This window comes from Carassius gibelio, chromosome B13 (assembly GCF_023724105.1).
Source record: "Carassius gibelio isolate Cgi1373 ecotype wild population from Czech Republic chromosome B13, carGib1.2-hapl.c, whole genome shotgun sequence".
Lineage (NCBI taxonomy): Eukaryota > Metazoa > Chordata > Actinopteri > Cypriniformes > Cyprinidae > Carassius > Carassius gibelio.
The window spans coordinates 20813770-20829427 of NC_068408.1; the positions used below are offsets into that span (position 1 = coordinate 20813770).

Consider the following 15658-nt stretch of genomic DNA (forward strand, 5'->3'; position numbering starts at 1 on the left):
TATTATATTGCTCAAAATATTTCAGACCTTGGCATAACTGCAAAAAATTATGTTAATTAATGAAAACTGTATATCACATTTGAATTCAATTTTACATTATATTTTAAAATCCCATCAAATCTTTTATTACTAATAATAATTGTATTTTTCATCTTTTCTTTTGATAATGTGCTCTTGATGTCTTATGTTAATTTTTAGATGTCTAATTCTGAATCTGATTATTATTATTTTTGCTTTGGTAAAGTCACTTTAGATGAGAAGTCTCCTATCTTTATTCTGTAGATTGTAATGCTGTTTGACCGCGAGTCATGCCTGATCTAGAAGGAATAATATGAATGTTATTAATATTTATCAGGGTGTTTTGAGGTCACAGCTGAATTAGCTGCAGAAGTCAGCACTGATAATACCTCACGGGCGACTGAAGAAATACCAACTTAATTCAAGTTGAACGCTCGAGTCATTATCTCTTTCAGGCAGGATTTACTTAGCATTTCATATGAGTGTTTGGCTCTGTACAGAGTAAACAAATAAGAAACACAAAGACAACACCATCATTACCACTTTTTTTTGCCTCAATAAAGAGAAGGCCAACAATCATAATGGTTAAAACAAAAGAAGTGTGCATAGTTTTTAAAAAAATAACTGATTGTATTATGCATTACATTTATGGCACATTCTCCTTGAATATTACTTTAAATACATAAATGTTTAAAAAACGATTTTGGCATTCATATCCTGTGTGCAGTACTTGATGCAGAATTTTCTTAAATCAATTTGCAAACAAAGTATACTGGGTGGAAACGCATACATCCAATAGCATACAATAATTCACTAAGCCACTGCTTTGAGTGTAGAAGGCACATAAGATATAGTTGGCTACTCTCTAAATAAAAATATATGAATGAAAGAGCATTAAATGTAACGTGCAGCATATATGCACACAAGTGCATTTGCATTGAGTACGGTAAAACATGCAAGTATGTAAGAGTGCAAATTAGAAATCGTGTAGAAATCGTGGTGTGGCTTCATGTCATCTGTATCCTCTAATCACTTCCACCGCAGAGCTTCAGCAGTAGTTTCTTATAATCCCCTGAAGTGTCTCCCTGTAGATGCAGATGACTTTGATTACCATTATTATTACAGTGCTGTAATTTTCATTTCTCTAAAACGTAAAGCATAGTTTGAGGGGTGGTTACACTGGTACTCACAGATATGGCTGTGTATAGAGATTTCCCATACTTCTTGATGTATTCCTGACGAATGTCCAGCATGTCCACCTCAGAGCGGGTCACCATGATGCGAATCAAAGTGCGATCCTTGGTTCCTGCTCCCTGCGGATTTGATTGGGATTTGAAACTTTGATACATGTGATCTTATACATTAGAGTGGTTCTCCACACTCTCAGGCCAACTACTTACTTTAACTCCAGTAACCTGTGTTCCTTTAAATTACTTCAGCACTGAGTAAATTAACTCTTTTAGAGTACATAAGGACTGTGAGTTACACTATTCCATATTAATATTAATATCATAATATTACAGTTCATAAGTTACTGCAGTCTAATTTAAATACATTCTATTTTCTATTGCTGTAAATATTTCTGAACTGAGCATAAGTACAAAAATTGTTATTCATTATTAAAATTTCCATGAATTTTACAAATTAAGAATAGGCTATGCAGATGAGTCCTTGACAAATTACTATTTTTCTATTAAAACTATATATAATAATTAAAATTTTTATATATATATATATATATATATATATATATATATATATATATATATATATATATATATATATATATATATATATATATATATATATATATATATATATATATATATACATATCTCAAACTTTTATTACAAAATAATGCATTTTATAAAATATTTATCTATATTTTTTAAATATACCTAATATTTATAAAAAATATTATATATATATATATATATATATATATATATATATATATATATAAATTTTATATTATTGAAAAATATTTTTATAACACACATATGTATTAATTTTAAAATACCAATTCAAAACAACTGTATTTTAATGTAAAAAAAAAAAGTTTTTAATAAAATAAATAAATATATAAAGACAATAATATAAAACCATATTTTCACTATGATAAACAAGACATTCTTCAGACATACCACCTGGGGGCACTTTGTGTACACAGTTTGAGATCCAATGCTGTACAATAAAATGACTTAAAATGCTGTTAACCATGGCTTTGTTTGTAATTAATCCTAAATGTGCCTTCTCTGTTACTCTTTAGTCAGCACAGAAGAATTATTCTCACCTTCATGGCCTTGTAGAGTCTCTCAGCAAAGTAGGCCGGTGTGTTCTTGATGCATTTCACTGCATACAGAAAAACATGTTCGGACTCACCATACGCAAATCACCCTGCAGCTAACAAACCGTGTTCAGTCACACAAGCAAGACGAATCTTGAAACTTCAATGGAAAAATATAACAGAATGAAGACAGACCAGGCATTCATCTGAAAGTGAAAGTCATTTAAAAGGGAAAATCTGACTGTTCATAACAGCAAACCGAAATAACACACTAAACACACCTCATTATGAAAGGAAGTCATGCACTATGACACAGCAAGCACAGATGTCAGCTACATTATGTGTTATGAAAATATATTACCGCATATTTACCCTATAACAGCTTTACCCTTAAAGGGGCCGGCAGGATGGAGAGCAAGTTAAGAAATACAATTATGAGTGTTTAATGATTAGATTTGATGAAACGGTTCTAGATGGCAGATCGGACAGCTCACCGACAGCCAGCATGCCGCTCTCCAGATCTCCAGACATCTCCCTCTCGATGCTCTTCTCAATGTCTCTGCCACACATGTGCTGGTACTCTTGAAACACTGTCAACACCAAAACACAGCATGTCTTAAAATAGTCGCTCCTGAAATCTCAATCAACTAGCTGTTAATGAGCACACTAATGAACTTTAAAGCAATCAATAGTTTTAATTACAAAACAAATCCAAATTGCCACTAGCTTACGGTTTCAAAAAATATTGTGTAAAACACACTTTGGAATCACTGTTTATATATATATATACAGACACAGTATATCAAATAATAATAATAATAAATAAAATAATACTTTTATTCTGCAAGGATGCATTAAATGGGTAAAAAGAGAGTAAAGACATTATTTATTTTTTTCTCCTTTTTTATGTCCCGTTGAACATTCCATTTATCAAAGAAACCTGTAGAAATGCTACAAATAGTTTTATTAGAAATAGCTTTTTGAGCAGCAAATCAGCATAATAGAATGATTTCTGAAGGATCATGTGACACTGAAGACTAATAATTAAGTAATGATGCTGAAAATTTAGCTTTGTGATCACAGGAATAAATAACATTTTAAAATATATTAAAACAGAAAACAGGTATTTTCAAATTGTAATTATATTTCACAATATTTCAGTTTTTATTGCATCTTATTTTGTACTTTTTAATCTGAGTCTTTCATTTTGGATGTTCAATCAAATAAATAGTCACAGTAGATATGGTAAAGATATAATTATATCATGCAATTAGACAAAAGAAAACTGTGTCCTATAGAAAAACAGGAAATGACATAATAAGTAGGTTGATTCAGAGGTGAATTCAAGTGTCCAGTTATGAGTCATAATTCTCAGCCTCGACGAGGTGTTAACTGCAATGGAAGACCCAAAACTGCATTTTTGGCCTCCCCATAATGGACCAAATGGCAAAACTTGCTAGTTTTCGAGCATTTTTATACTTCTCTTATGTGGGAGCACTCAAAAATCATTAGACTCTAGATTCTCAGACAGTACAGGAGCATGGATCATTTGTTGAACACAAATGACAGTCACTATGCTCAATATAGTAGTGGGGGAATGGAAAAGCCAATCACCTTCTTTTGTGATATTTCGCCTTTGTTTACTCTTTAGCTAGTCCAGCCTAAAAAATGCAGTACTTTTCCCTGAATTTAGTTTAAGAAGCAGAGAATGTATAATACAACATGATTATTTCTCTTTCAATATATGTCAAAGTACAGTTTTCTTGACAAACAGGTTTGGAGATCAAGGGATTTCCCTATTCAAGTAGATATGAGCTTTACTAGCATTACTTCTACCTAGAAGGAAACAAGCAGCCTGGAGGAGGCGCTATCTAAAAGACATATCTAAAAGGGACTTTGACTTGATAACAGAATACTATCCTTCCAGCCAAAGAGCCGTGACGTACAGTACCTGCTCTGAGGTGAGCTTTGCTCCGAGCACACAGGATGGCATTGAACTTAGACTCATCTGTGCCAAGTTTATTTTCCCCCGCTTGATAGAGAGCCTGCAGCAGAACACAAATAGAGCATAATAGGGACTCTTCAAAGAATGCCAAACACGTATTTTTAGAAAGATTTCAATGATTACCTGAGCATCCTGTTTGGCTAATGATATGTCCACATTCTCCCTCTCATCACGGTTCCCCTTTGAGACAATAACAGGCAGAAATACTGATCTGACTTTCACGTTTCTGTCATTTACAAAGTTTTTGACCCTTCAAAATATGAACGTTTCACATCATAACATTCACATCTTCTGTGTACCTGAGCAAGAGAGACCAGAAGTCTTTGGAAATGTCCAGAGGTGTCTCCACGGATGGAGTCCTCCAGTGATTTCTTGTTTTCTAAAACAGAAACACTGAGCGTTATGCATCACAACATACCGCGCTTTACTGTCGAGCTTTAGATTAAACGTGCATGACAAATGCTTGATTGGGAAGTAATCAGATCTGTAATTGCAGAGGGAAGGAATTAAGTGATATGACTCGAGTACGCACCGGCTTTGAAGACTTGATTGATCTCTCGGATCTCTGCGTTAGAGCGAGAGGCCAAGATTTCAATCAGACAGGCCTCATCTGTCCCTGCTCCCTGTGAAATAATCAGCAGATTACATTTGTGTTAAAGGCATATCAAAAAATCTCATCAAATATTCTGTTATCTGTGACCTATAAAAAGGAACAGTTCACTCACTATGAAATATTTTTAGCATTTAAAATAGCTTTTTTCAATATAATTTTTTTCTTTATATTGTAATAAAAATGTTTTGTGTGAATTTTCAGCATCATTACTCCAGTCACATGATCCTTCAGAAATCACTCTAATATGCTGATTTGCTGCTCAAGAAATATTTTCTTATGTAATATTTTGAAAGCAGTTGTACTGCTTACAGTAGTTTTCTGGAAACTGATAAAACTTTTTTTCAAGATTCTTTGATGAATAGAAAGTTCAAAAGAACAACGTTTATTTGATATAATCAAAACTGTAACGATATAAATGTCTTTACGGTCACTTTTGATCAATTTTAGGCATCCTTGCTGAATAAAATCATTAATTTGATTCATTAATTAATTACTGACACAACTTTTAAATGATATATAAATACTGTATAACTAAGCTATAACTATAAATCCATATATATATATATATATATATATATATATATATATATATATATATATATATATATATATATATATATATATATATATATATAAATCCATATATATATATATATATATATATATATATATATATATATATATATATATATATATATATATATATATATATATATTAATATTTTTGATTATTGCGTCAGGTATCCATGTGAGAGTGCTAATTTGCACAATGTTTGATTAAATATTTAAACATTTTTAATGCTTCATTTGTATTCATTCTATTAATAAAGTATTTTCACAAACCTTGATGGCCTCTTTGAGCTCATATGCATCAAACTGAGCTGGAGTCTTCAACATGGCCAGCACCAGTTTCTCAAAGTTTCCTGAAAGCTCAGACTTCAGGTCCTTAATCAAATCCTGTAAACATTGGGTCACATGAGAATGATTAATGATGCTTTTCTTAACCCATAACAAAATCTGAACTTTTCTGCATTTCGTTTTTTTTCTGTATTCTGGTCTATATGCTAAGTATTAATGGAATTAGCTTAGCATATTTATCTTTTAGTCTTCCTCCTGTGGTAAAACGGACCACAATATTGATGTCTAACCTTGTACTCAGGGGCACACAAATATTTGTCCAATCAAATGCTGTCTAGAATGAGACCGTTTGCTCCCACTAACACCACCAGCCTCTGACTATGTAATAGGTTTTATTTTAATATAGCATGTAGCACATCATGGTTCACAGCTTTTAAGAAAAATTATTAGCTGTTAAAATAAAACCTGGTCTCAGTCTGATCAATCTCCATTACCTTTCCATACGCAGTCTTGAACGACACCAAGAGTGGAACACGCTGCCTGTTGGAGCGACTTCCGAGTAAATTAATGATGGCTTGTTCATCAGTGCCTGTTGAAACATGTTCATGCATATTAGCAGCCTGTTATGCAGCTGCATATACAGTAAACACAGAAGTCATTTTCTAACAGGCTCTTATTGTTTTTCATGTCAGTCAAAAAAAAAAAAGCTCTCAGTATTTAAAGAGGCAGAGGCAGAATAAGTGACATAGCTTTCCAAGAAATAGAGTTAGTGGAAAATGAGCTTGAACAGTAACTAACCAAAGCCCTTCATGGCCTTCCTGAGGACTTCTGCATCTTTTAAAGGATCAGCTCCAGGGAAGTCCTGAATGGTCCCTCTGAACCCACGCTATACAACATAAAAAAAAGTTAGGACTCAAATATATACTCAGGCTTTATGAAGGTAAATATAAGACATTTTAAAGACCATTTACAGACTAAATTGATACATCAATATGTTCTCCGTAGCTTAACTAGAATAAGCAAATATCTTGTATGTGACCCTGGACCACAAAACCAGTCTTAAAGCTGCAGTCGGTAACTTTTGGCGCTCGCGTCTGGCGGAAGAACATTGTAGCCGGAGCTACTTCTCTCTGTTTACATTTATGGCGATTCACACAGGTACTGTGATACTCTGCAGCGTTGCCGACCCCAACCAGACTACAACAGTCAGAATATAAACACTTATTTTTACATTTTCAACACAAAACAAATCTGTGGCACAGCACTGCGCTGACTTTTTTTATTTGCAAAACAAATCACAGATAGAAGTGCACTGAGCCATAACGATCTTTTCCTTTGGAAAAAAAAAAAGGCTGGATTCTCTGTTACATCTTGGTAACGTGAAGGTCACAGTTTTTATGCCAGTCGTATCATTTTATTTTGTTGTATTTATCCGCCACACAATGTTCTTCCGCCAGACGCGAGTTACTGACTGCAGCTTTAAGAGTCAATTTTAAGAAATTAAGATATATACATCACATGAAAGCTGAATAAATAATCTTTCCATTGATGTGTGGTTTGTTAGGACAGAACAATATTTGACCGGGATACAACTATTTTTAATATCTGCAATCTGAGGGTGCAAAAAATAAATCAGAATACTGAGAAAATCTCATTTAAAGTTGTCCAAATTAATTCTTAGCAATGCATATTACTAATTAAAAATTAAGTTTTGATATATTTATGGAAGGAACTTTACTTAATATCCTAATGATTTTTGGCATAAAAAGAAAATCATAATTTTGACACATACACTGTATTTTGGGCTATTGCTACAAATACACCCCAGCTCCAGGGTTACATATAGACTAAAACACATTAATAAAAGAACAAGAAAAATCTAACTTGGTTCAAAGGGTAAATAAGTTTTCATCCATCATTGGTTCATCATATTTGTTGTTGTTTTGAGCATAAAATCATTATTAATCATATTGTTCATTTTCTCTGAAAACTTTTAAACTATCTTCATTTTACACCTCAAGTAAAGTATCTTGATATTAGTATACTTGTACTGGAAAACAACAAAAATACTTTTTGGGAAGATATTCATTCTTTGCAGTGTATGCAACACTGAATACCAGACTTTCTGCTCCAATTTAAGGCCTTTTTTAAGACTTAATCTGTGGAAAGATGAATTAAGACTTTTAAAGACCTTTTAAGACCCTTAGAAACCCTGTATACTGCAATAAATTACACAAAAAAATACTTAAGAGCTAATTACATTGATAGCTGGAACGGCAGGTGCACCTCCTCCATAACCTCCTCCGTATGCGGGCATGGACGGATTGGGTGAGGGTGCGTTGGGATAGCTAGGCATGGACGGAGTGGGTCCTAGGGCATTTGGGTAGCCCGGCATCTGCTGACCCGGGGTTTGGCCTCCAGGGTATCCCATTCCCGGACCTTGGGGCATACCTCCTCCTGGCTGAGGGTACATGCCATAGGACTGGTTAGGGGAGGGGGCTGGTGGTCCCCCAGGTTGGGGGCCAGGATAACCACCAGGCACTTGAGAGAACATGGATGGATTTGGGGTAAATCCACTATTGGCGGCGAACTGATTTGCCTGCAATGGAAAATTTTGAGAGGGCGAAAAAAGCAAAAAGCATGACAGCGAGCATGACAGTTAGGACAGTGGAGCAGACTTTGCAGGAAATGTAACATATATAAACATGAAATTACGATACTGAAGGACAAAGAGATGATTAAGGCCAGGACAGGGAGATAAGGAGGACGGTGAACAAGTGTGCATTCATGGAGAGGTTTGTTTAGACAGTGTGGCTTTGCACTAAAACGTTTCTGTTGACTTAAGCTACTCGCATCATATTGCACACGGATGTCACAGAGGCACTGTCTGTAACACTCAAAGAGTTTCCACATGCACACATTTTCCCTTGCTGACCCCTAAATGCAGAAGTACTGTGGAGGACTAATGAAACCAGTCCTTTTATACCAGCTAAAGCATCACACTGGAAAAATATTTCCATGAAAAGTAGGGGTCAACCAATGTGGGTTTTTTTTTTTTTTATGGCTGACATAAACACAAAAATCACCAGAAAGCAAGCTGCTCAACTGATGATTTTGACAGTCTACTGGAGTTTCTTAAACTTTTGGGCACATTTATGTAGTCGAGGGCAGCATAAATGTCAAATTTGAACACAGAAAATGCCCTATTTGATATATATATATAGAGAGAGAGAGAGAGAGATAAATATTACATTTAACTCATTTAATATATTTTAAAAACTAAATTGCAACTTTATCTTTAACAAATGTATGATAATCAAAAATATTTATTTTTTTAAATAAATAATATATTACCCCAACCGCCTCCAAATACAGGCATTTAATATGAGCAAACACAAAAACATAAAAGCCCCACACTAATTATGACTGAACAATATCAGTGCACTTCACAGTTAAACAAAAATCAATATAACCCTGTTTACATCATATATACATACATATACACATCACATTAAAGTTTCAATAGAAATGACTTTAAGGTACAGTATATTTAAGTTTATATAAGTAAACCATAAATGCATGTGAATATATTTGGCAGTACACTTTAACCATATTTCAAAGACAATGTACGTAAGCCCTACTTAAGTGGTACATATCATTTAATTGTAATTAGCAAGCAGGTAAATTTTTTAAAACATTACTGTCAGTTTGCACTTAAGTATAGTCTTTGAAATTATACACTATTATTATTATTTTAAATTATGCATAGTGCGTTTCTTTTTCAAAAGGATACCTAGGAGAGAAACCTCTTCAAACACATTCATTTAGTATTCCTCTTCCTAATGATATTTCTTATTAATGCATCTCTATGGAACTAAATCATCACTGTGTTCTTACTGGTGCTTTGAGGTTTTGTCTTAGTATTTGTGTAATATATTTAGCTAATTATACCTAACGTGCATGCTTTTTTTGTACATCACTGAATACTTTGCATGAAACAGTGTCCTAGCTGCAGCAGCTCAATGGATCCACACTTGTTCACATTTCCTCTGATGTTTCTTCACATTCTGATGACAGGTAAATTATAAGGGATCGATATCACAGTCACAAGAGCACAGTTTGGTACAAAGCTGATAAAGGAATGATCTGATGCAGTTTAAGCCAAGGTTGTGCATTTCATGCTGACTGGAATCAAATTACCTGCATCTATTGAGGAAGGCGACCAATGTCATTTTTGATCAAGAAATACATTTTATTATAGAACTTACCATTCCTGGGAGACTTGAGGCGTTGAATCCAGGATTCGGCAAATTATCCAGGCCAATAGGAGCACCGGGAGCACCCCAACCTCCTGCAAATACATGCATTTAATACGAGCAAACACAAAAACCTAAAAGCCCCACACTAATTATGACTGAACAATATCAGTGCACTTCACAGTTGAAATGAAGCAAAACCAACCCTATTTACGTCATTAAAACATATCCCTGGTCTTGTAGTGCATGATTCACTGCTGCATGTTATTCCAAAGAGACAAAAAAATGAAATAACATGTTCTGCCTGTGAAAATGGCTTTTCTTTTCAGTCTCAGATTCTTTTCATTGCTCTCTTACAGTCACCTGGTATATAATCTCCATTCTGCAATATAACATATCTTAACCCTTCTGGCCTATTTTTCACAATCCAGACAAATACTTCTGTGCTCTTGTTGACTATCTTATCTCACATGTCAGATTACAGAAATAAAATGGGCTGAGAGCATCATTTGGTGTTGACTTCAAAACACAGCGTGTATAGGGGAAATCAGGACACACTGTGTATCAAATGACAGGCTAATAATAATCTAGACATCAACTTTTGATTATTGTTGTGTGCAGAATCCCAAGGGCCCTGCATCCTCTTCTGTATTAATAATAAAAAAACATTTCAGTTCTCATCCAGTTTTGATGTGATAAGACAAAACAGAAACACCCTGCTGAATCCAGAGCAGCAGGTTTTGTTATGGTAATAAGAAGTGGCAGGTAAAATTGCACTGACATTGCACATTAATTATTAAGCTCTTTCTGTTGCGTGTTTCCTATATTTTTAAATCTAATAACTTGTATATTTGGTTAGTTGAGAATGGAATAGACCGGGGAGTTGACCTGTTTGCATTTTTGCTTTATCCAGTGTTATGATAACTTTAATAATTATTTTAGCAATTGACTATATCAAGTATTTGAACATTTATTTGCCACACCGCTAAGCCATGTAAAATGGCATAATATAAACTAATGAAAGCATAAATAAATAAACATATTACACAGTGAATGAGTGAACGTGTCAAGCTGTTTTCAATGCACTTCACCAATGTGTGTACAGTACCTCTGGTGTCTATGTTCTCTCATGTGCCTAAGAGTTCAGCACTGCAGTAAGATCATGATAGACATGAACAGAAGCTAAATTACCACACTGACGGTTTTTGTACGAGAAGATGTCTAAGTTGACACTTATATAACTACAAGCGAAACTGATGTAGATACACTGGATATCTGCTTCCCTGTCAGAACAGATCAGATTTCATTACTAGCAAACTGACAGTGTGGACAGACAGTGCTAAAGATCAGATCTGAAAACCAAATCAGATTGGGAAGAAGTGGGAACAAAGCCTTAGAGTTTGGAACAACTGAATGAATAAACAAAACATAGCGAGGTCAAATGTGTTAGCATGTATACACACCAAAAAATGCATATTTTGGTTTGGCAAAATAGCTAAAGCAACCAGATTATGGAAAATGTGTGACCAAATAGTCAACAAATCAACTGTTTCTTTCCAACAGAATATTCATTTGTGTTTTTCATTAATGCAATCCATGTGACCTCTGAAAGTTGGTATGTCCACTGAATTTATGTTTAAAATAAAACCTTCATAACCAGTTCAAATACAAACTTCAAAGACTAGAGTATGATGTAAGACACATATGGAAATCATCCTCCAGATACAGTGGCTCACCTGAAGGCACAGGAGGATAAGGCCCTGGCTGGCCAGGATAGGCACCTGGCTGGGGCGGGTAAGCTCCAGGTTGGGGAGGGTATCCACCTGCCTGCGGGGGGTACATCCCAGGCTGAGGGGGGTAACCTCCTGCAGCAGGAGGGTACCCCCCTGCTTGGGGTGGATATCCACCGGCCTGAGGAGGGTAGCCGGGTTGGGGAGGATAGCCTGGATAGCTCATTGTCGTGCCTGAAATTGAAAAAAAATGGGTTGTAATTAGCAAAATTGTGTATTAAGTAAGCCTTCACAAGCCTGGATTGCAGATCAGAAATGTAAAAAAAAAAAATATACTTAATGTACTCAATCTTTCCACCTAAAGATTGAAAGCGTTGTTGAAAGCTTAGTGATGGTGATGTTGTAGTCTTGCAAACTGGTTTATAACTTTAGCTTTTGCTCCTAGGCTTTATAAATGTCGAGTTCATTTGTGAAGGTTATCTTGATGAACAAGATGTGCAAGATTCATAAACTTCTGTTGGTCACAAAGCTTATTTTCTGCAATAATCCAAAATCCAATTCTGGGTGGGCCTATAAAAATATGTCTTGTCTGTAGTACTCTATTTTTTGAAGGATAAGAGTTGTAGCTCTTGGGCTGCTTGAATGACCCCCAGAGAGCACAGACAGCTGTACATCTAAACACACCACTAGATTATATTTATGTAGTTCATGCATAAAAAGCATTTGATAAATCATCACAGATTTGTGAATGGTCAGTATACTGATATTGTTAGTTGATTTAGTTTTAATGAAGTCGTCCGTGGGTAGATTTTTTCAAATAGGTTTGCAAGCATGTTCTTTTATAGAAAAGCATCACTCATTTACTTTCAGTTTAGACTGGTGACAAAAGTCAAAACTGACACCTTGCTGCTGTGTTTAACACCTGATTTGAGATGTTGAGAGTGAGACGATGTTTTGCTAAGTAAAGTTTCTTTCACTTTCATATATACACAATTTGCATTTATTTGTGTTTAAAAGAAAAACCTGCCCATCTTCCTATCTATCTATCGCCTAATTCTCTCAGTGATTTTTTTCTGACAGGGAACAGACTGCATTCTGACTGCTCAGACTTCTCACCCTTTCCTCTGAAATGTATCTAAACATAAAATCTGAATGGAAAGTAGTGGCTATGCTCTCAAAATCAAGCCCTCTTTTTTTTTAACCAACCATAAACAGCAGTTTAGTGTCTCGCTAAATAGTTCCAATCTGGTACAAACCATGGAAACACATTACATAAAACAAATTCAAGACAGCTGCTACAGCAAACTACAGTCATGTTCAGGAAGTAAAACTCCCGTTCCCAGGTTTAAAGAAAAAAAAATTCCATGGTGTACTTAAAGTGCTCTATTTTTGTACTGAATATACTCTTTAGTACTGCTTAAGATAACCTTAAGTTCAACTAAGTGTACGTGACTGTGATATTTTGGGACACCATGAATATGAACTAAAATGCACTTTTTTATATATACTATCTCTGTATTTAAAAATGTATTTAGTCACCACTAGTAGTAAACTTGAGTACTTTAAGTACATTTATTTAACATGGGTTAACACATTAAACTAATGTAAGAATGACCTACCTTGAGCTCTGAGGTTTCTAAATGATGGTGTATGCTTTTGTAGACGCCACAAGTGAAAGTTTTTTTTAAACTTAAAAACCATTTTCAAAGTACATTTATTTTTATATTTTGTCATGCCGGGATCTTCCAGTGAAACAAAAGATTTCTATCTGGTGACGAATGGCAGAATTCTCCAGTGATAGATGTGCTTGAACTCTGCCCCTTTTCCTACAAACCCCCCTGATCCCAATCCCCCCGATCAACAACAGATGGACAGAACAGCTGGTGGCCAATATGGAGCTCTATAGTAGGAAGTATCATGCTCTTTTGCCTATGCTAAATAACTGATTATTTAGGCAGTGCAGAAGTGCAGGAGCGGATAAGATACTGTACAAAAAAAACAGGGTTTTTATAATATTTCTTATTGACCCTTGATGCATTGCCTCCACAGTGATGTCCATACTTTGTGAACATACAAATAAAAATCTATATATTTTTGTAGCCTGTGTTCATGCTCTGTATGTGGTCTTGGAAACTAATACTGAAGTATTTGAAAGTAAAATACACTGTGCATGCAGTCTTATCACCTTTACTTAGTGTGGGAGTGGTTTGCCATAGCACCTCACCTGCCATAAAACACATTATAACTGTGTAGAGGAAGGGGAAATATCCACAGGCTTTTAGAGATGAACTCTTTTGATAATAAAACACAACACCTCAAAGTATGATGCTATCTAAACAGTCAAAGTTTACAAACTTATAGTTCAGGTGGGCCTACTGTATATAATCACGCTTTGCTCAGGGCAGAAGAAAGGACTTTTATTAGGTCAATTTTGTTTTTAAGAATGTGAATGTCCTACATTGGCATGTCAAAACAGCTCCATCCACCAGTCAGTTTCTCAACAGGCCTTGCACAAAGCCATCTGTCCACTCTTTTTGACTGTAGAAGTTTTACTTTCTATAAAGCAGGGGTCTTAAAGCCAAGAATCCAAAGAGTCTATCAATTATTCATGTGGAAAAATGTGTGTGTATATATATATATATATATATATATATATATATATATATATATATATATATATAGAGAGAGAGAGAGAGAGAGAGAGAGAGAGAGAGAGAGAGAGAGAGCACAATATAATATTATGCAAAACACTATATTATGTAAACAGAAATGTACAGTTCAGTATACTGGCTAGATAACTTTACATTTGCATAATATAGTGTTTTGTACAAAATAGCTTATAATATAATGTAAAACTATTTACTTAATATAAAAGAACATCTTATACTTCATACTGCATGCATTTGTATCAACAAATATACCCAAACCTCCATATTATCTCACGAAACAGTAACTATTCGTGTTTTATCTGCAACAAATGTATATAAAACTAAATGTTCAGTCACATCTACCAATAAAACCTTATTATACCACAGGTCTGAACGGTGATGGATCCTTAAACGTGCAAATTGAACATCACCGACAGAAGTACAATGCTTATTTAACGCATAACATTATGGGTGGATCTCTTAAAATGCTAGCTGTAAGAAGGCTTAAAATAACCCAGTCGTGTTCTTGCAGGAATTAAGTTACAGAGCAGAAAGCGCATAAACGTGTACGTCGCAGCGCACTCAACATCTGTTTTACTATTTTAATAGTGTAAACCATTAAACAGAGGGTTTTTATAGTGTAAAAGAGTATTAGTTACTTACAGTTTAAGTAGCAGCCTGTCACTTCCTATGTTCTGTCCTCGACGTGAGACACGCAGCGTAATATTTAATGAGGTGGGCGGGGCTCTTTCCATGACTGTGTCACAAACAATCTTTGACTCAATACAAAACATGTGAGTCTTTCGTACACCATGACTCGCGTTGTTTGGTAATCAAGGAATGATTATTGTAATCTTTCCATAAGTTTTTAAAATATATGACCTAACCTAGTGTGCAGTAACTATACAGTTAAAAAGAGCAGCTGTATGGAATGCGTTGTAGTCGTTTTAAGGTTCAGTGTAAATCTCCGTTTTCTTTGTCTTTTTTCTCTTGTTGTTGTTTTTTAAATATGTATTCATACCGTGTTTATGTGACAATCTCACAAAAGAATGGGTGGGTCTAAATATGGAAGTTTGCCCAAGCGGAACACCGCGTTCCAACGTCAGTCACGCCACGCCCATCTGAGCGTGCGAATGACGTATGTATGACGTTTGTTTACAGGAAGACACTCTGCTGCAAGCGTGATCGTAAGTGATCAATTTAATGTTGAAAGCGCACTATACAGATTTTGCAGCTCTTCTAC

General features: G+C 34.9%; 1 protein-coding gene across 2 annotated transcripts; it reads right to left on the reverse strand.

Moving 5' to 3' along the window:
- Positions 1-460: 460 nt before the first annotated feature.
- On the reverse strand, positions 461-15245 carry LOC127970039 (annexin A11). Of its 2 annotated transcripts, none has more exons than XM_052572243.1 (15): positions 15079-15245; positions 11774-12001; positions 10050-10132; positions 8042-8242; positions 6580-6667; positions 6276-6370; positions 5767-5880; positions 4843-4933; positions 4610-4689; positions 4434-4490; positions 4257-4350; positions 2800-2895; positions 2312-2370; positions 1209-1331; positions 461-1103 (listed from the first exon to the last, which is right to left on the reverse strand). In XM_052572243.1, exons 2-15 carry the CDS (start codon positions 11991-11993, stop codon positions 1044-1046), a joined length of 1461 nt encoding a protein of 486 aa, XP_052428203.1. In that variant the 5' UTR covers positions 11994-12001; positions 15079-15245; the 3' UTR covers positions 461-1043. The 2 variants fall into 2 exon arrangements, with proteins under 2 accessions (XP_052428203.1, XP_052428202.1); XM_052572242.1 differs by having other exon boundaries at positions 8042-8380.
- Between the last annotated feature and the right edge of the window lie 413 nt (positions 15246-15658).